The sequence below is a fragment of the Mustela nigripes genome, chromosome 2, assembly GCF_022355385.1.
Source record: "Mustela nigripes isolate SB6536 chromosome 2, MUSNIG.SB6536, whole genome shotgun sequence".
Classification (NCBI taxonomy): Eukaryota; Metazoa; Chordata; class Mammalia; order Carnivora; family Mustelidae; genus Mustela; species Mustela nigripes.
In genome coordinates, this window is record NC_081558.1 from 219,260,155 (window position 1) to 219,278,856 (window position 18,702).

At 59.9% G+C, this 18,702-nt stretch overlaps 1 protein-coding gene across 9 annotated transcripts in view; it reads left to right on the forward strand.

The window, feature by feature from the left end:
• The first annotated feature begins 13,014 nt into the window (after positions 1 to 13,014).
• DIP2A (disco interacting protein 2 homolog A) overlaps positions 13,015 to 18,702 on the forward strand; it is an 88,722-nt gene continuing 83,034 nt past the window's right edge. For 5 of the 9 annotated variants that reach the window (XM_059392578.1, XM_059392575.1, XM_059392580.1 and 2 more), the window contains exon 1: positions 13,018 to 13,366. In XM_059392578.1, the coding sequence (XP_059248561.1) occupies positions 13,276 to 13,366 (91 nt within the window). In that variant the 5' untranslated portion in view covers positions 13,018 to 13,275. Of the gene's footprint in view, positions 13,367 to 18,702 lie in introns of all 9 variants that reach the window. The other 4 variants (XM_059392582.1, XM_059392584.1, XM_059392583.1 and 1 more) reach the window with 3 other exon arrangements.

Sequence of the window (18,702 nt, forward strand, 5' to 3'; positions counted from 1 at the left end):
GCGTGGCGTGGCGTGGCGTGGCGTGGCGTGGCGTGGCGTGGCGTGGCGTGGCCTGCGCTCAGTGCCTGGTCTCCTCCCGTGCCTGAGATGCCAGCCCCAAGAGCCGCTCACGGGGCGTCCCCACCTCCCTGTGATGCTGGAGAGCCCAGTGGAGGATGTTCTGTGCGACGGTCGTGTGTTTTAGCTCCTCACCTTCCGACGGTGGCGTGCGCACCCGGGGTGACTGGCGCCCGTCCTGCTCGGTGTGAGCGGCCAGAGCTGTCCGGCTGGCTGCCGCGTTGTTGATTGTCTTAAAGTGTACAGATGGGAACTTGGTTTAAAAACAGAAACACCCCAAGAACGAAAAGAATAAAATCAAGCACTATTTTATTGTGAGTGGCCCTTGTGTTGTTTTTTAGTTCTATTCGATTTGCCCCATCATTGGTGAAAAACCAGAACAGACCTAGAATTTACGTTGAACTGGACGTCCGCGTTTTCAGTGGAATGCAAAGTCCTCCTCGCCCGGTAAAGAGAGAAAGATAGCCACGTGCCGTGGTCTTTCTTGGTTTCTTAGTATTTCCATGGGGTTTTAGGACTTTGGAACGTCGTATTCATTCTGCTGGACGTAGGTTTTGATGTCAAACCACTTTTTCGAATGACCGCATATTTCCGCAGTCAATCTTCCTCGTAGCCCGCGGCCCTGGGGCACGTCTCTGTTCTCCGTGTGTCCGTGGACGCGACCGTCAGGCCCATCGGTGGTCTTTCCGCCTCTTGCTGTCCCCGAGGCCGGGTCGTCCCAGCCCCAGGACTTGGAGCCCAGGCAGGGTCTCTTTAGTCTCACGTCCAGGAGGAGAGTCACAGTGGTAGGTTATCAAACACTGAATGGCTCGTGGGCGGTGCCATCACGCCAGCTCAGTACCCGTGGGAGGAAATCCCGATGCCCCTGCCTTAGGCGTCCTCTGCTGGGTTCCTGAGGACACGGCGGAGCCTGGCGCTGGCAGCCTCGTGTTCCCGTCTCAGCGGGTGCTGCTGTGTAGACTGTGCGGGGTCTCCGGCGGCGGATCCCGACATGGAGGAGGAGGAACAAAGTGCGTGAGACCGTGTAAGACTGACCGCACCGTCAGGAGGACAAACACAGGGGCCTGTTCTCTCAAGGAGACAGGACCCAATGCGGTGGTGAAGCTTTGTCCTTAAGTTGAGGGACAGCACCTGTGAAGGTAGTTTGGGGTCACTGAGGGCACAGCTGACTCTGTACCAGACGGTAGATTTTTAGGGAGTTGTTAGTTGCCAATCTTGGGTGTGCTGACAGGTAACAGAATGATGCGTTCTTAGGCTTTGTACACAGAATTATTAAGAATAAGGAGCCACAACAGGGAGATACACATCAGAACCACAGTGAGATCCCACCTCACACGGGTCAGAACGGCTAAAATCAACACGTCAGGAAACGACAGGTGCTGGCGAGGATGCGGAGAGAGGGGAACCTCCTGCATGGTTGGTGGGAACGCAAGCTGGTGCCGCCGCTCTGGAAAACAGCACGGAGGGTCCTCGGGAAGTTGAGAATAGAGCTGCCCTATGACCCAGCCATCGCACTACTGGGTATTTACCCCAAAGATGAAGACAGAGTGATCTGAAGGGGCCCCTGCCCCACAGTGTTCATAGCAGCGACGCCCACGACAGCCGGACTGCGGGAAGAGCCCGGACGTCCGTCGGCAGATGCACGGACAGAGAAGACGGGGTTCGTCTACACGACGGAATGTGACTCGGCCATCAGAAAGGGAGACGTCCTGCCCTTGGCATCGGCGTGGATGGAACCGGAGGGGACTGTGCTGAGCGAAGTCGGTCCGTCAGAGAAAGACAATTCTACGATCTCACTCGTATGTGGGTTTAAGAAGACAGAGGACCACAGGGGAAGGAAAAATAAAACGATGAAATCAGAGACAAACCAATAGAGACTCAACCATAGGAAACACACAGGGTTGCTGGGGAGGACGTGGGTGGGGAGTGGGGTCACGGGGGTCGGCCGTTCAGGAGGGCATGTGATGGGAGGAGCCCTGGGTGTCGTATGCAGCGGGACTCCCCGACCTCCACCCCTGAGACTAATACACTGTGTGTTAATTGAATTTATACATTGTTTTAAAAATATTTTAAAAAGAGCCACAACATAAACAGTATACTTTGAAATGGCTCTTTTTAAAAAATTTTTAAAATAACTTTCTTTTTATTTATTTACTTATTTGACAGTGATCACAAGCAGGCAGAGAGAGAGGAGGAAGCAGGCTCCCCGCTGAGCAGAGAGCCCGATGCGGGGCTCGATCCCAGGACCCTGAGATCATGACCCGAGCTGAAGGCAGAGGCTTTAACCCACTGAGCCATCCAGGCGCCCCTGAAATGGTTCTTTAGTCAAAGAAAATTCATGCACTTGAATATGTATTAAATAAACATGGCAGAGTCGTTAAATGTTGAATCTAGTTCACACAGTGCATATGTGGTTGTTATGTGAAAATTTTCACAACAAAAGATGAGCAACTGTATCACGACCAGAGTCTGGCCAGGATGTCCTCATCTAAGAACAGGACCCCGGGCAGGGGACGGAACCCCCGGGTGCCCAAAGGAGGAATTTAAAGCAAGGGTCTGACTCCTCTGACGGTGCGGGAGCCGTGAAGAGCCCGGCCTGACGCTGCAGGGTCGAGAGATTAGTCCCAGCGTTGCAGGGACAAGGTGCCCCCAGAAGGAACTGGCCACACAGAGGAGACATGTCGGCTGCCAGGGATGCCGCGTGCGGCACCGTTAAAAAGAAGCGGCCATCTCCACCCTGCTGTCCACCGAGACCGACGGAGCGTGGGATGGTCCTGGCGTGTGGCAGGCGGGTGGGGATGCATCTGCAGCCGCGGGAGGCACCACCCACCCCTCCGGTTCTCCTGCCTCACCCACATTTCCTGACCCAGACGGAACGTCGCGCACCTGCCTGACCTGGGGGGCTTGTGGTAGGGTGCCCTGCACCTCTCCGCGGCCCGCACGGCCTTGCTGTCCAGGGGAAGCCGACCCCCTCTCTGGGACGGGGTCTCCCTCATGACCGTGCGCAGCCGACGCGCTGCGGCTTGTCACACCAAGTGGGGGCACTGGGCGCGGGGGAGCCTGCCGCCTCCCTGTTCTGTACAGGGTCGCAAGGCTCTCTTCCTCCATCCCCGGGGCCTTGGCTCCTGGCCCTCAGCCAGCGCCGTCCAGAAAGACCGGAGACCTCGATCTCTTGGTTTTGGAAGACTTTGCTCGTTTACTTTCGCAGTTGAGCCTGAAAGTACCGAGCACCAAGAGGTGCCTGGTGAGTGTGGTGGGCTACAGACCGCGGTCCCCGTCGTCCCGCGAGCCGGCCACCCAGCTGCCTCGTGCTGACTGGAGTGTGTCCTACCAGCCAGGACAGTAACCCTGTCTCTGCTGACTCTGGGGACAGTCTCCACTCATCGTTCAAAGGGACCGTTGTCTGCTGGGGGAAGCGGTCCTTCCTTGGGACAGCCCAGCCCGGCGTCCTAGGCTGAGACGCAGAAACTGCCCTGGAGTCCTTCAGCATGAATGGCGGTCACGGGCTGAGCCTGTCTTGCCCACAGGCTCCAGGCTGACCGTCCGGGCTGTGGGAGGAACGACTCCGGGAGAGCAGGCGGGCCTTGCTACCGTCTGCTACCGCGGGGAGGGAAGCTCCTAGTGAGTCAGGGGTGCCACCCTTGCTGTGAGAAGCCGTGATGGTGAGTGAGAATTTGGGATGTCCACCGCTGAGCTTTGGGCAGGAAAAGCAAATCTGGGCCCAACACAGAAGTGGACAGAGGCTCGGGGACAACGGACCTGGAGAAATCTCATGTAGTTTATTCCGAACAGTCTTGTGTCCCATTTTCATCGCGTTTCCTGCGCACCGGAGTGTCCCGAGGCCAGTCAGTTCTGACCCTGCCTGGCGCTGTCACGACAGCCCCACAGACTGCCCCACCCCAACGTGAGCCGTGTGTGGGGCCCCCGGGCCGCCCACACTGCTGCCTGGCCAGCTCCGGACACGGATGACCTGTGGCCTCTCGCCTCAGGTCTGCTGCGGGGAAGGGCTGGGCGTTGCTTCCTCTGTTTGGTACCAAGGTCACAGCTCAGAGGCAGTGAGCAGAAGCCGCGCACAGAGCTGACTATCCCTGTGGGCATGTCCCCTCGGCCCCCGCCGCCCCACTTAGCATGGCCGGAGGCGCACTGGCCCGGAAGACCCCAAGCCTTGCTCAGGGTTGTATGGTGGCTTCTGGTCACGAGGGCTGGCGGCATGATGGAAGTCAGTCCCCAGCTCCCCACCCCAAAGCTCTCTAGGGACCCCGCCGCGAGTCCACTCAGCGAGAAGCTCCGGTACGGGCAAGGGGGGGCTCGGTGTTCAGAACAAGAGGACACTCCTATCAGGAACGTGCAAGGGTTTTAGGATCCAGGAACCAATGGCAAAGACCAGATCCTTAAGGTTTCAGCACACCTCCCACACCTAGCACTGCCGGCGACAAGGGTCCCGCTGTCCCACCTGCCCTGTGTGCCCTGTGGGCTGCGTATTCCCTGTGGGGGCAGGTGTCGGGCTGGTGATTCTCCGATGGGAACGGAGTTGCCAGCAGATGACGACAGAGCTCTGCGTGAGGACCCTGGTGGTCTGCGCTGCCCACACCGTGGAGCAGTGGCCAGTGTCCTGCGTCGGGGGAGCGCTCGGCTGGGGCTGCGGGTCGTCAGTCCTGGTCTCCAGGGAGGCTCGTGGCCTGTGGCTTCCTCAGGGCACAGACAGGAGCCACATATCCAGATACGGCTGTGATCCAAATCCAGACGGGTGTCCCCCGTTGTCGGCGGTGCAAGGGGCAGCTACTGGCCTCCGACGTTGGAAGGGACAGCGTGCTACCCCGCAATCGGCTCACCCCCCGGAAACTGCCGGAATGACAGCCCCAGATGCCCATGGGGCCTTCCCCACGGCCGGCACAGACCCTGTGGCTTTCTGTCCCCCAGCACCTGTTGCTGTGATGTTTTCATGCACTAGACCCAAGCGCTATGGTGTCCAAACCATCCGAGGCCCAAAATAAGACTGTGACGGGCGCCGCTGCCTCTGTCCCCGGGAACGGAACTGTCTTTTATGACTGGTGTCTAGGAAAACCTGAAAAGGCGCCTGACTTTAATCTTTTCATCAGGGGTTGTAGCTTCTGGACCCTCGTCGAGGGTTTGGTCCCAGAAGAGAGCAGCCCTGCTCCGGGCGGAGACGGCCCAAGCAAGTCTCAAAACAGGGCGAGCAGCACCCCCGAGGGCTGAGCCCGCGTCATCCTGGCTCTGGCTGCTGTGAGCAAAGCCGCTACAGTCCAGGACGAAATGTGTCGCTCACGGTCGTGGAGGTGGGAGGTCCAGGGGGAGCGCATGGCCGTGCTGCGGGGGCCACACTGCCCGCTGGGGCTTCCCGCGGTGGATGGAGAGCTCCCGCGACGAGTCAGGCTCTGAGCCACCCACAGAGGCTTTGCTCTCACGAACCCCGGAACGACCCCCAGAACGATCCCAGGAACCGGGGCCTCCCACAGCTCCCCTGCCGTCGCGTTAGCAGGTGCGCAGCAGGTGTGCGTTAGCAGGTCCCACCAAAGCGGGTGGTGCCCAGTCTCCCAGGCCCCCGCCTCCCGCCTCCGGGAGTGGGCAACGGGCTCCTGGGGAGCTCGCTCGGGCCAGCTGGCAGCCCCGGAGATCCCAGGCTTGCTCCGCGGACGGGTCTAGAGAGCGCGCTGGCCGCCCTACCCGCCGGCTCGGGGGTGGGGGTGGGATTTCCATTTGGCTTCTGCCACTCCTCAGGCCCTTGTTGCCAGGAGCAGAGGCCAGTGCTGAGACCGACGCGGTGACTGGCTTCCTCCGTTACAGAGGAGGCGGTGATCGGTCATCCTGGGACTCGGCCTGGACTGCAGGTATGAGTGTGGCCCCGCTGTCTGTGGCGTCTGTGAACTTGCAGACCACACCCCCCCGCCCCAGCCGCCTCTGAGTCCCCGGCTGTTCCGCGATGAGTGTGCACAGTGAGCGCACGGTCCAGAAGTCAGGGGGCTCCCCGTTGTTGGGGGCGGCCCCGGACAGGAGGTGACTGCCAGCTGGCCTGCGAGCCGGACCAGGCAATCAGCTCGAGGCCCCTCCCCCTCCCTCCCGGTCCTTGGTCCCCTGTGGGAGCTGTTCCCAGCAGAGCCTTGTGGAGTCCGTCCGGATTGAGTACGTGACTGAATCCAGTGAAGGCCTCAATCTAAACCTTCAGCTGGTAGGTGGGTGTGGAGACCTACCCGTCTTCCGCTGCCCGAGACGGGCCTCGCAAACCAGCTCCTTGCGAGCCGTACCTGCACCCGACAGCCGGCAGCGGTCGGCCTCACCTTTCGCCTCCTTCTCTTCTGGGTATCCGCGCACACGGGCCTGTGTGTGAACGGACACGTGTGTCCCCGCGGCCGGAGACAGCCGCCTTGAGTGAAGAGGACTGAAGGCCGCCTTCCAGCAGGGGCTTGGGAGCACGTCCCGCAGCCTGGAGGGACCGTCTCAAAGTGGTGTGTCCCTTGAACCGGCAGCCCCCCCGCCGCGGGAATCCGTGAATCAAGAGGCAGACCCCGTCGTTACGTCTGCAATTGAAACAGAACAGAACCCGCCCGCGCGTCCGTGTGGCTGGAGCCGCAGCGCTTTATGCTACGCAGCCGCATCCCGCGTCCGGCAGGGACGTTTCTTTTTCTTCCAGTGCATTTTCACGTTTGTACTTTACCTGAATTGAAACAATTTCTAAGTCATCTCTGTGGCCCACGCGGCGCTTGGACTCACGACCCGAGACGGGGAGCTGCGTGCACCACTGATGCGGCCAGCAGGTGCGCCTGCTTTTTAGTGTTTTCATGGAATAAAACATTCTTCACTTGTGCTTTTATTTCTAATGCATTTTTGTTAACTTTTCATTTTACCTTTTAATTTTTTTCTTTTTGTTTGTTTTTACTTTCTTTTTTAGGTAGGCTTCTTGCCCCACGTGGGGGTTGAACTCATGACCCCAGGGTCAAGTCACAGACTCCACTGCTGGCGCCAGCCCGCGGCCCCCATGTTTTCCTTTTTCCTCGAAGGACGGTCGACACGCAGTGTGGCAGCAGCTGCGGGCGCAGAGCGCAGCGGTCCCAGTCCGTACGGGGTCGTGCAGCAGTGCCATCACCACGCGCCGTCACCCGCGCTCGTGGGTGTGACCGCCTCCCCCCGCTGCGGTTCTCACGCCCGTGACCCGCTCGTCAGCGGCAGCCCGTGCCGCGTCGCCCCCCCCGACCCCCCATCTCTCCCCGGCAGCCACCAGTTCTTTGTGCTTTTGGGCCGATTCCTCCCGTCTTCGGTTTGTTTCCAGACCCCGCGAGTCAGCGAGAGCTGACGGGTCCCTCCCTGCCGGACGCGGGATGCTGCTGCTTAGCATAAAGCGCTGCGGCTCCAGCCACACAGACGCGCAGGCGAGTTCTGTTCTTTTTCAATGGCCAAGAGCAACCCCACCGTGAACGCTTACCGCCTCTTTATCCGTCCTCCGTCGCCGGACCCTGGGCCGCCCCTGTGTCCTGGCTGTGGTAGACTCGCCCGCAGTGAGCACACGGTGCAGGGATCTTCTCCAGGGAGTGTAACTCTTTGTTTCTTAGTCACAGTGAAGCAGCAGCAAGACGCACCCACACGGGTCACCGGGGCTCCACCGGCTCTTCCCCATCGTGTCGTGAATGCAAGAGCAGCTCTACCTTCACCGCCAGGACGCTGACTCCTTCTGACCCGCAGTTTCCAGCCCTCTGTAGTTCACAGGCCAGTGAATAGTTGATATGTTCCTGGTGAGTGTCCTTTGGGGGGGTCCAGGACCTCTAACCCTGTAGTCTGCACTCGGGACGACAGGAAGCATAGAGTTCCCTGGGGAACCGCCGGGGGCGGTGGGAAGTGGACCACTCCTGTTTCCAGCCCTTGGGTTTCTGCTCATGCCTCCCTCCCATGGGGATCACAGTGCCGTAAAGGTCTGGAAGGCGCCCTGTCTTTGCAGAGTACCAGTCCGGCTCTGACGCTTCGGCCGTGCCTCTGGCTGGCTGTCCCAGTGCTCTGCCAGGCAGCAGGCCTTGTGCTCCCTGCCCGTGTGCCGCGCAGTGTGCAGTCCTGCACCTCCTTTGCGGTGAGTGAGTCCTGCCTCATGATGCCCCGCGCGGGTCCTGTGCCCGAGCAGCACACGTCCGCAAACCCTTGCTGCCTGTATTTGTGGGCACGAAGCCAAACTGACACAGAGAACGTGAGTCTGCTGCTGTGGGAAGGAGCGGCTCTTCCCAGACGGAAGTTGCCTGATGGCCCTTCTCAAGGTCAGGAGCCCCGCGGGAGCTCAGCACTGGTCTTTTGTGGGCAGGCTGGACATTGAGCAGCAGCGACTTTGAGCAAAGCTCAGCTTTGGTCAGAGAACCCTCACCGCTGGGTCCAGGAGCAGAACATCATCCGCTGTCACCTCGTCCTTGTGCTTGTAGTGCCAGGACTCGGGTTGCCGGTGAGAACTGCTGCCCGACATAGCGGCGGGCGCATTCTGTCCACCTGGCTGTCTCGTCCTTCTTTCTGGGATGCCCGTGGACGTTCGCATCTTATCCAGAGACCACCCCGCACGGTGCCTCTCCGAACCTGCCCTCAGGCTTCCATCACAGACCGCTTTGTCGCACGCCGCTCTTATTTTCACTCCGGCCCCAACCAGTCCCCCAGGTCACCCAACACTGCCCGTGAGTCATATATATTCTCATCTTGGTTTGCTCATTACATTAAAAAAAAAAAAAAAAGGTAAATGACTAGGAGCTTTGCCTTATGGGAGGGCACACCGTCCCACACCGTCCTACATGCTGTCTGTTTTCATTTTGAACTCACAAGCCAGCCCATTTAGGAACCAAGCTCAAGACGTTTGCGCCTTTGTCCGTGGGTCATAACGGTCCCGCGGACGTGATGGCCGTGGAACACCAGAGCAGCTCTCAAAGAACAGCAGCGGATGCCACGCGGTCTGGGCTCCCCTGGGACCTCTATACCTTCTCCTGCTGAGTCGTGGTGTACTGCTTAGGATGGGTTACTGCTGGGCCCAGCCGACGTCGTGACTTCCTAAGTTCGACAGCCCGTCTCAACGGGCAACTTCGGCTGCGTGGTGACTTGAGTGCCCCAAGGTCGGGTGTTCCTTCTCTATCTGAGCTCAGCAGCAAACCAGCATAGGATATTTTTTTGCCCCAAAAGACATATAAATTCTCTGCTCCAAGTAGTATGGCATGAACCCCGAGCCCTGAATTGTGAATCTCCTTGTGGGACATGCCAGAAACCCCACGTTGCGTTGATGCCCACCACCAATAACCGCCAGTACCACCAGCTAGACACCTGCGATGGCCTCCATCCATTACTGCCCCCTTACGGGGCACGCTAACAGGACACCACGATGATGGTCCAAGTGTGTGGGTCTCGGAGTTCTGGGTTCTTCTCAGAGCTCAAGTTCTCCAGCTCACTCGGTATTTGAGTCAGAGCTGGGTTCCAGGGGTGGCACACGCTGCTTCTGGAACCGGAAGCAGTCCAACGGTGTCCGGCTTTCTAATTGTTGAAGGCACCGGGTGCGGGGTTGTCTTTTACTTTCAGAAGGCTGCCCTGTGGGACACCGCTGACCGCCGGGTGCCCCAAACTGGGACGGCGCCGCAGGACCCTGATGTCGGGGGCGGCTACGTACATAGCAGACAACATGGCGCTTGCGCCTGCGGCCAGACAGAGGACCTGCGCACCACCTGAACGATGATCGGCTATGCCCAGCACAGGGAGCCCGAGGACACTGCGTGCTTTCTATCATGCTATCAGGCTTCCTTTCACGTGTACCGTCTGCTGATGGGAGGAGAGGGGATACAGACAGGGGTAAAGATCCGGGTAAGGAGAGAACAATAAAGATTCGCAAGCTTGTCACTCCGTGTCTCCGGTCGTTCTTGCTGGCGAGAGCGACACCCTCATCTTCAGAGGACTTCTTAGTCCCTGTGGAGCAGCTGCCTCTCACCAAGGTCTCCAGCTCATCTGGCTGGTGACCATGTTGTTCTTGACCGAGCGGGACGATGCAGTCGTCAACATGGCCTTCGGACAAAACTCTGTATTTGGTCCACGTGTCCCACAACCACAACCTGGGGGCCAACATCAGCCGTCAGGCATGTGAGTAAAGGGGTCTCCAAGAGAGATTCTTGTTGTGTCAAGCCACTAAGTGTGCAGTCATTTGTTACGTGGCTCTGGATACCCCGTCATGCCCGCAGCACCCCTTCAGCAAGTTCATACCCTGTTTGCGCAGGTCTTAAAACCCGCATCATAGAAGATTGCTTGTGAGCCAGTAACTCCTTCCAGCCAATGTTATTTTCTTAATTTATTTAAATTCAGTTAATTCACATGGAGTGTATTACTGGTTTCAGAGGTAGAGGTCAATGATTCATCGGTTGCACCTGACACCAGGGCTCATCACATCGCATGCCTCCTTAATGCCCGTCCCCAGTCACCCCCTCACTCCCTCCAGCCACCCTCGGTTCGTTTCCTCGAGTTAAGAGTCTCTTATTGTTTGTCTCCTGTTTGATTTTGTCTTGTTTTATTTTTCTCTCCCTTCCTCTATGTTCATCTGCTTTCTTTCTTAAATTCCAAATATCAAAGAGATCACATAATTGTCTTTCTCTGACGGACCGACTTCGCTCAGCACAGTCCCCTCCGGTTCCATCCACGCCGATGCCAAGGGCAGGACGTCTCCCTTTCTGATGGCGGAGTCACATTCCGTCGTGTAGACGAACCCTGTCTTCTCTGTCCGTGCATCTGCCGACAGACGTCCGGGCTCTTCCCACAGTCCGGCTGTTGTGGGCGTCACTGCTGTGAACACTGGGGGCAGGGGCCCCTTCGGGTCACTACATTTGTCTTCTGCCCAATTTTGTATTGACATTCCAGCTCCTTTCCGATTTCTGCAAGGGTCATGCTGGTGAGTTAAATGTATTGGGGACCAGCACTCATCAAACACACTCATAATCCAGGCCCACACAAATTTTCCAGTTCCTGGAAGTACATGTTGGCTGGTCTTCCAGCTTGTTTGGGTTGAATGGTATCTCCGCCCCCTCTCAGAAGAGGAGGTTGAAGTACTAACCCTGAGTACCTGGGTCTTTGCAGAGGATCCAGTTCAGAGGAATTCCTCCGGGTGGGCTCTAATTCCCTATCACTGGTGTCCCCCTAAGTAGGGGAAATTCAGACACAGAAACAGACACGCGTGGAGGGGAAAAGGCATGTGACTATGAAGACATACAAGGGTGTCACACATCCACAAGCCGGGGGACACTGACCACGGCCAGCGAACCAGAAGCTGGGGGAGAGGAGTGAGACTTCTCAGAGCTCACAGCAGGACCCACACATGCTGTCCTTTTTTTCTTTAAACTTATTATTATTTTTTTTAGTAATGTCTACCCCCAACATGGGGCTCTAGCTCATGACCCTTAGACGGAGAATCCCATGCTCTTCCGACGGAGCCAGCCAGGTGCCCCCATGCTGTCTTGTTCTGACTTCTGGCCTCCAGAGACAAACTCCTGGTAAGCCACCTTGTCTGTGCTCCAGTCCTTCTGAGGGGGAGGGGACTAGGGTTCCCCTTCTTTCTCATGCTTCCAACTAAATTATGCCCCCAAATAACTGTGTTAGAGGCGTCGGTCCGGCAGGCGGGGGAAGGAGTGCTTGCTACATAGGGAGAGGGAAGGCACATGGGTAGGCTGGGGAGTGCAAACCTTTGATGGCATCTAGCGAGATACCAAACACCTGCAACCCGGGTCATGGCCCCAGCTTTTCCCAGCCAGGGCCCCACACCCGGCATAACAGAACTGCCTTGGTCGGGAGTTCACCATCTTTGAGGTATTTCTCTGGGCCTGGCCCTGGTCTTTGTCATCTCAGCGTGGCAGACGGTTTCTTGACCCGCAACCGAAGACCCGCCATCCACTGCTAGCCATCCGCTACCCGTTGTTTTTCTATTCCTTTTACATTTCCATTTATTTTTTAAGATTTTTATTTATTTTGTTGACCGAGAGACGGTAAGCAGGGGAGCACAGCGGAGGGAGGGAGCAGACCCCCCCGGAGCAGGGGCCACGCAGGCCTCGGTCCCGGACCCCGGCCTCCTGACTTCAAACGAAGACTGACCAGGCGCCCCAGTTTTCTTTTATTTAACTTTTTAACGTCGGCTTCACGCCGCCCGCGGCGCCCCGCGCAGGCCTCGAACTAGGACCCCGGGACTGAGGGCGGAGCCGAGGTCGGAGTCGGGCCCTGCCGGGCCGAGCCACCCGGCGCCCCCGTCCTTCTCCGGGGCTTCGGCGGCGCCCCGAGGGCCCCGGGCCGCACACCCTCGCGGGCGGCTGCCGTCGCGCGTCCCCACCGGCGACCTCCGCCGCGCTCCCGGGTCCCTCCCGCCGCCGCCGGCTTCTCCCTGCGCGGAGGCCGCGTTCGGGCTCCAGACCCGGGAGCGGAGGGTCCCCGCGGGGCTCCGGCCGGCCTGGCCCGTCGCGGGGCGCGGGGTCGGGGTCCCTCGGGCCCGGCTGCGGCGGCTCCAGGGCGGACACACGCCCCTGCCGCGCCCCGGGGCTCCCGGGGTCCCCGCGTGGTCCGCAGCGGCCGCGGGGCTCACCCCGGCCGCGCCCGGAAAAGGACGCGCGCGAACACGCACGAAGCCCGGGGCCCCGCGCGTCCCCGCCGGCGCCGCAGCCGCGGTCCGGGGCGCAGGGGGCTGCGGGGGGGGCCGGCCCGGCGGAGAGCGGCGCCTCACCCCGTCCTCACCCCGGCCTCGGCGGCGGGCAGTGCCCAGCCCCGCTGCACAGCGTCCGGGGCCGCCGCCGACCCGCCCGCCTCTCCCAACGGGGCTCGCGGGGCGCCCGCCGCCACCTCGGGGCGGACCGCAGCCCTCGGGGTCGCTGGGCGGGCCGGCGGCGGCAAGCCCCGCCCACGCAGGGCCGCGCACGCGCACTCGCTCGCGCGCCCCCCCCCGCCGCGCACGCGCACTCCGTGGCAGGGCCCGCCGGGAGGTCGGGCGCGCGGGCTGGCGTTCCCGCGCTCGTCCTCGCGCTCCTGCTCGCGCCCGCGCTCGTGCTCGCGCCCGCGCCGGTGCGGAGCCGCTCGGGCCGCGCCCCTACCCCGCCGCCTCAGCTCCCCGCGGGCAGATGCGGGTCGCCGGGCTGCGGGCAGCGAGGTAGCCTCCGCCCGCGCCGCCGCCCGGCACTGGCCCGGCCCTTCCCGGGCGTGTCCGGCCTGGTCGTCCGCGGGGCGCGGCCGGAGCGGGCCATGGCCGACCGCGGGTGTCCGCTGGAGGCGGTGCCGCTGCCCGCCGAGGTGCGGGAGAGCCTGGCCGAGCTGGAGCTGGAGCTGTCGGAAGGTGAGCGGCCCGGACCCCGGACCCCGGACCCCGGACCCCGGCCCTGCCCTGCCCGCGGGACCCCGTCCTCACCCCGGAGCCGGCGAGTTGGACCCAGCCCGGCCCGGCCCTGACCCCGGACCCCCCCGTACCCTTGCTTGGCCCTGACCCCAGGCCCCCGCCCAGGCCTCACTGCGGACCCCTGACCCCGACCGGGACCCCTGACCCCGACCGGGACCCCTGACCCCGACCGGGGACGCCCGCCCTCACGCCGGGCCCCAGCGCACACACACACACCTTCCCCACCCGTTCCCCTCGGCCCTGGCCCCGGGACCCCAGATCCCACCCGGTGGGGACCCTGGGACTTCAGACCCGGCCGGGGTCCCCCTCCGGCCCTCCCCCTGGGACCCCTGCCTGGCCCTCAGCCGGAGATCTGGACCCCACCACCCCCTTCCGCGCCAGCCTTTGGGTTCCAGGCGGGTCACCGGGCCCTGCGTGTGGCCGCGAGCACGTGAGTGGGACAGGAAGGGCCGTGCGGGTCGGAGCCGGGCGCGGTGCTCCCAGCTTCGGAGGTGGGTCAGGGCTTCCCGAGGGGCCGGCCCAGGCCCTGGGAGCTGCCTGCAGCCAGGCTGTCCGTGTGCCCCGTGCTGGACCAGCACCTGCGCGTCCGCCTCGTTCAGGCCGGAAGATCACATGCAGAGCCCTGGGCACTTCGCACGGGCTTGTTGCCCCGTTTCTGGAACATTTACAACGTTCGGGGAAAGCTCGGCGAGTGCTGGTCTGTTGGAAAGAGGCTGCAGTAAGGTGCGTCAGAGGTCGGTGGCCGCGGCCTCCAGACGACCCTCCCCGAGACCTGGGTCCTGAGCTTGTGTTTGGAGGCGTTGCCCCCGGTGTTCAGGGCAGCCGGTGGCCCTGGAGGAAACACGTCTCCATGGTTAACTCCGTGTTGGAGCCTTAAGAGCATTTTCAGTTTCCAGCGTCCCAGTCCTCAGAGCCCAGCTGTCCTTCAGGTTTGGGGTTGGGGCAGAGAATTTCTGAAAGGGCCGTCCCGGTGTGTGCCCCTTGGACTCCGGCATCGAACCCCCATGGAGCTCGGAGTGGAGGGCGCGGTTGTCCCCGCCCCCGTCCCCGTCCGAGGGTGCGGCACCCGCTTGCAGCCCGTCTGAGCCGGGCGCTGGGCGTTTTCGGGTTCTGCCTTGTGGCACGTGTCCGTGAAGCGAGCGCGTAGGCCGTGGTGGCTGGGAGAAGGCTCTGGAGAGGCCTGCGGGGCTCCCGTGAGGGCCGTTCCGGCCGGAGGTGCGCACCTTTGCTCCCGGCCACGCGGCCACCTGCCCATCAGGCTGCGACGTCTCACGAGTTTTTGCAGATGGCTCCCGACCCCTCCGCGGCCTTCCCCGTGCCCTCAGCGCTCCTCGTCTTGCGGTTGCACGTTGGAGGCTTTCCAGGAGCGGACAGGAGAGCGGGTCCTTTAAGACTTGGTGACCGGTCGGTGGGAACAGGTACTGGGTGAGAGGCGCGCTTCGTTGCCCGCGGCTGCGCTGTCCCCTTGGTGGCGTGTGCGCGGGCTGTCGAGCCGAGTGAGGCTGTCAGGCTGCCGGCCGAGAGCAGCGGGAAAGCCAGCTCGGCCGAGAAGGCCGTGAGCAGAGCCTTGGGAAGAGAGGACAGAGTGCCCTGTGCCAGGAGGCCGGAGCCTGGCCTGCGTCCCAGCTTCTAGACTCGCCTGACACCTTTCTTTTGGCCCAAATAGGTCAGTGACGATTCAGGCACAGCGGCACTTGGCCCTGTTCCCCGGGGGTCCCCACACCTCTGACGCCGGCTTTGTCCGTTTGCGCGGGGCCTGTGTGGATGCCGGCCGGCCTCCCGGTGGACTCGGAGACGGTTTGCGGCCACGGCCGCGTCTTAGGCCGGCCCTCGGCGTCTTCACGCATCTCGGCGGCAGCCGGTACGTGCCCCGGAACTTCGCCGGAGGACGGCGGCTCTGAACCTGGGTTTGGCCAGCTGTCCGAGGAGGGGCGCAGCGGCCGTGCGGACGTCCGTGGTTCTTGTGGGGGTTCCGTCGGACGAGAGAGTACGGGAACGGGCCTCGAACCTCGGGAGGTGTTTTATGGACGCGGTTCAAGGAAGGTTTCGCTAAGGGAGCAGGTCCTGAAGCCGCCCACGGGAGTCCTGTCATCGTTTCTGTGTTTCGATCAAGTAGAAGTCGTCAGCGGGGCCTTTGTCCGGAGCCTCCCGTGCCCCCCACCGTGTGTGCGGGAGACAGACTAATAATTCAGGGTAAAGGGGTGTCCGTTAGGGGGACTTCTCCGAAGGAGACGTGCATGGAATGTAGGGTCGGCACGGCGAGGCGGCTGAGGGGGCCGAGGACAGTAACAGACCAAGTGCTGCCCGCCGGAGACGGGTCGTGGTAGGGGCTTGGGTAATCGGAAAACCCCGCACGGCTTCCCTTGCCCTGCACACCGGTCGGGACTGGCTGCGAATGTGGCCCTGCCTTTGCTCACGACTCACGTGTGGTCCCACTGGATCGTCATCATTGACCGCTGTCATTGGGGTCAGCCCTTGGGGGGCTTCTGGTCTCAGAATACACTGATTTTTTTCCTCGAGGGCAGGTTTGTTGGCTTTATGTTAGGAGCTCCCCAGAGGGAGATAATGCACAGCTCTGGTCTTGCCCCCCAACTTCCCCGGCTGTTTCATCCTTCTTAGGAAGAAGAGGGTAAAGGTGGGATGTCCCGCTCTTCCTAGACAGCCGTGGCCCCCACCGCGAACACGCGTGGACTCACACGTCGGCCTGGGAGAGTGTCTGTGGGTGAAAATGAGATTATTAGACTTTAGAAAACAATTAATTCCCAAACACTGCTCGTTTACCTATTGCAGTGTCCAGTTACCTTCCGGATGGCTCACAGCTCGTGTTGGTACGGCGCACCCCCTCGGGGCTTTCAAACCCGGATGTTGGTGTCGGGTTCGTGCTTTGTCTGAGGCGCCTGCAGTGGCTCAGAAAGGAACTGGGTGCGCAGTTGGCGACCGTTGTCCCGCTCCTGTGCCTTTGTCCCTCTGTGGGCAGTGGGACTGTTGACAGGCTTTACCTTTAGTCTGTTTCTTGTTTTCCTGCATTTTGTTAGTGCAGGGCCTCAGCCTGGAGGCGGGCGAGCAGGAAGGGGAAGGCTCTGTGGGTGCAGAGGAAGGGGCTTCTGCACAAAGCTTTCTTCCTGGTTCCACGTCCTTAATGTCTGTGACTGTGATGGAATTCTTAGTTTTCACAATGGTGACCTGACGTTGCTTTTACATCAGTGAACATTGGCTGTGCCTCCTGCACACTTTGTGATATGTTAGAGTTCTCGGGTCTACAAATTCTTCCCATCCATCAAAGCCCAGCCCAAATCCCTTCTTATTTTGAGCTTTTCCTGATCATCTCTGACGTGGCCGCTTTCCTGGAGGTGTCATCACACGTGTTCTCACCTGTGGGATTCTTGGCACTCTGTTTTTTGGTAGTTGTTATGTGTATATATTCGTGCATCCCGTAATTGTTGAGTGCCCACTGGGTACTCGCTAATGTTTCAGCTGCCCGCGGCCAGGTTAGCTCTGTTTCTCCACTGACAGCTTTGCACACTGTTTTTTTTAACAAGTAATGCGGGTACAGGGGCCGAGAAGTGAACTAGTTCAAAGGAAATGTGGGCTGGAGTGAGTGAGTGTGAGTGAGCGTGAGTGAGCGTGAGTGTGCGTGACGCCCCCACCAGGTGCTTTCTACGGTCCATTTTCTGGGTTTCCTTCCAGAAGTAATCTGCCAGTGTGCGTCCTCTGGGGGTCCCTGAGACCTTTTGTTCCTGGGCGCCTGCGAAGGAGGTCTGTGTTCGCAGGATGCTGAGGGGTCATTTCCGTTCTCTGTGTTTGCCCTGGTGGTAGAAAGCAACGCTGGCCGCTTCGTCAAGGCCAGGCCCCCGCCCCCGGTCAGCAGCAGAGATAGGGGCCACTTCCACTTACAAGTGTCCTTCCTTGATGAAACGGTAAAACTTAATTTTCCCAAGTCTCGACCCTTGAAGACCCGTCTTTCTAGTAGTCCACGTGAGGAGATGGGAAGCGCCTGGCAGAGCCGCGGGGCCTGCTGGGAGGGACAGGCCTCCTGCGCCCTGACTTGCAAAGTGAACGGCCGCTGTCATGGCAGGATCCGTGTTTACTGGAGAAATGGGTGCTGGACGAACCGCAGGCGCCGGACGGGTGTATGGTGGACGAGAACAAGGGTCAGTTTATGGCCGATGACCATGCTTGGGCTTTTGAACAAAAATTAAGGTTATATAAAACTTATCGGCACACGAGCAGGACAGCCTCTCATTACTTAAACTTTTTTGATGAGATCAGCGGCAATATTACTGTCAGTTTTTGATATTATGTAATGGAACGTGTCAACCTTAGGAGGATAAGTGTATCATGCTGCAGATTTGTGCGCAGGAGACAAGATCTTTCAAAATACAGACCATCGGGCTGTGACCCAACAGGACGACAACTCACTGGTGCGGTTTTAGGCTCGGCGTTGCTCCCAGCCTGTGAGAAAGCGCCGCCGCCTTGTTTGGGGGCGTGGTGCGGAGGGCGGCCGCCCGGTCTGGAAGGGCTGCCCGAACACTCCGCCCTCTTCCACGGCTGTAGCCGGTTCGGTTCGCCTGTCGGCGCCACGGAGCCACGCGTTGGAAGAGGCGGGACGCCGAAGCAGCGGGGACTCGAGCCGACGGTTTGCTGCGAAGCCGGGGAGGAAGACAGCACCTGTCCTCACTGAATGTTTTTGGCTCTGGAAGTCTCTTATTCTTTTAAATTAAAATATATTTATGTTGACATAGTTTATTATAAACAAATTTGAGTGAATTAAACATTTAAAAATTTCACCGTTTTAATTCCTAATACGGTAAATGTTCATCGATAAAAACAGACACAAACAAAAGCTCTTCTGATTTCTGAGAGTGTGAAGGGGTCCTGCGTCCAAAACCTTTGAAAAGTTCTAGTCCACGCAACTCTAACAACAACGTTTAAGGAAATGCCCAGATGTCACTGTATATTTCTTTATACTTTTTGGAACAGATTTTTCAGCTGTTATCGGCATAATAGGATTTCTCTTTATATTTGTAAGGACAGTCAGATGCTTCTGAAAGTTATACTTTCTAAATGCTTACGTGTCCCACTTTTTTTTTTTTTTTTTAAAGATTTTATTTATTAATTTGACAGAGAGAAATCACAAGTAGACAGAGAGGCAGCCAGAGAGAGAGAGAGGGAAGCAGGCTCTCTGCCGAGCAGAGAGCCCGATGCGGGACTCGATCCCAGGACTCCGAGATCATGACCTGAGCCGAAGGCAGCAGCTCAACCCACTGAGCCACCCA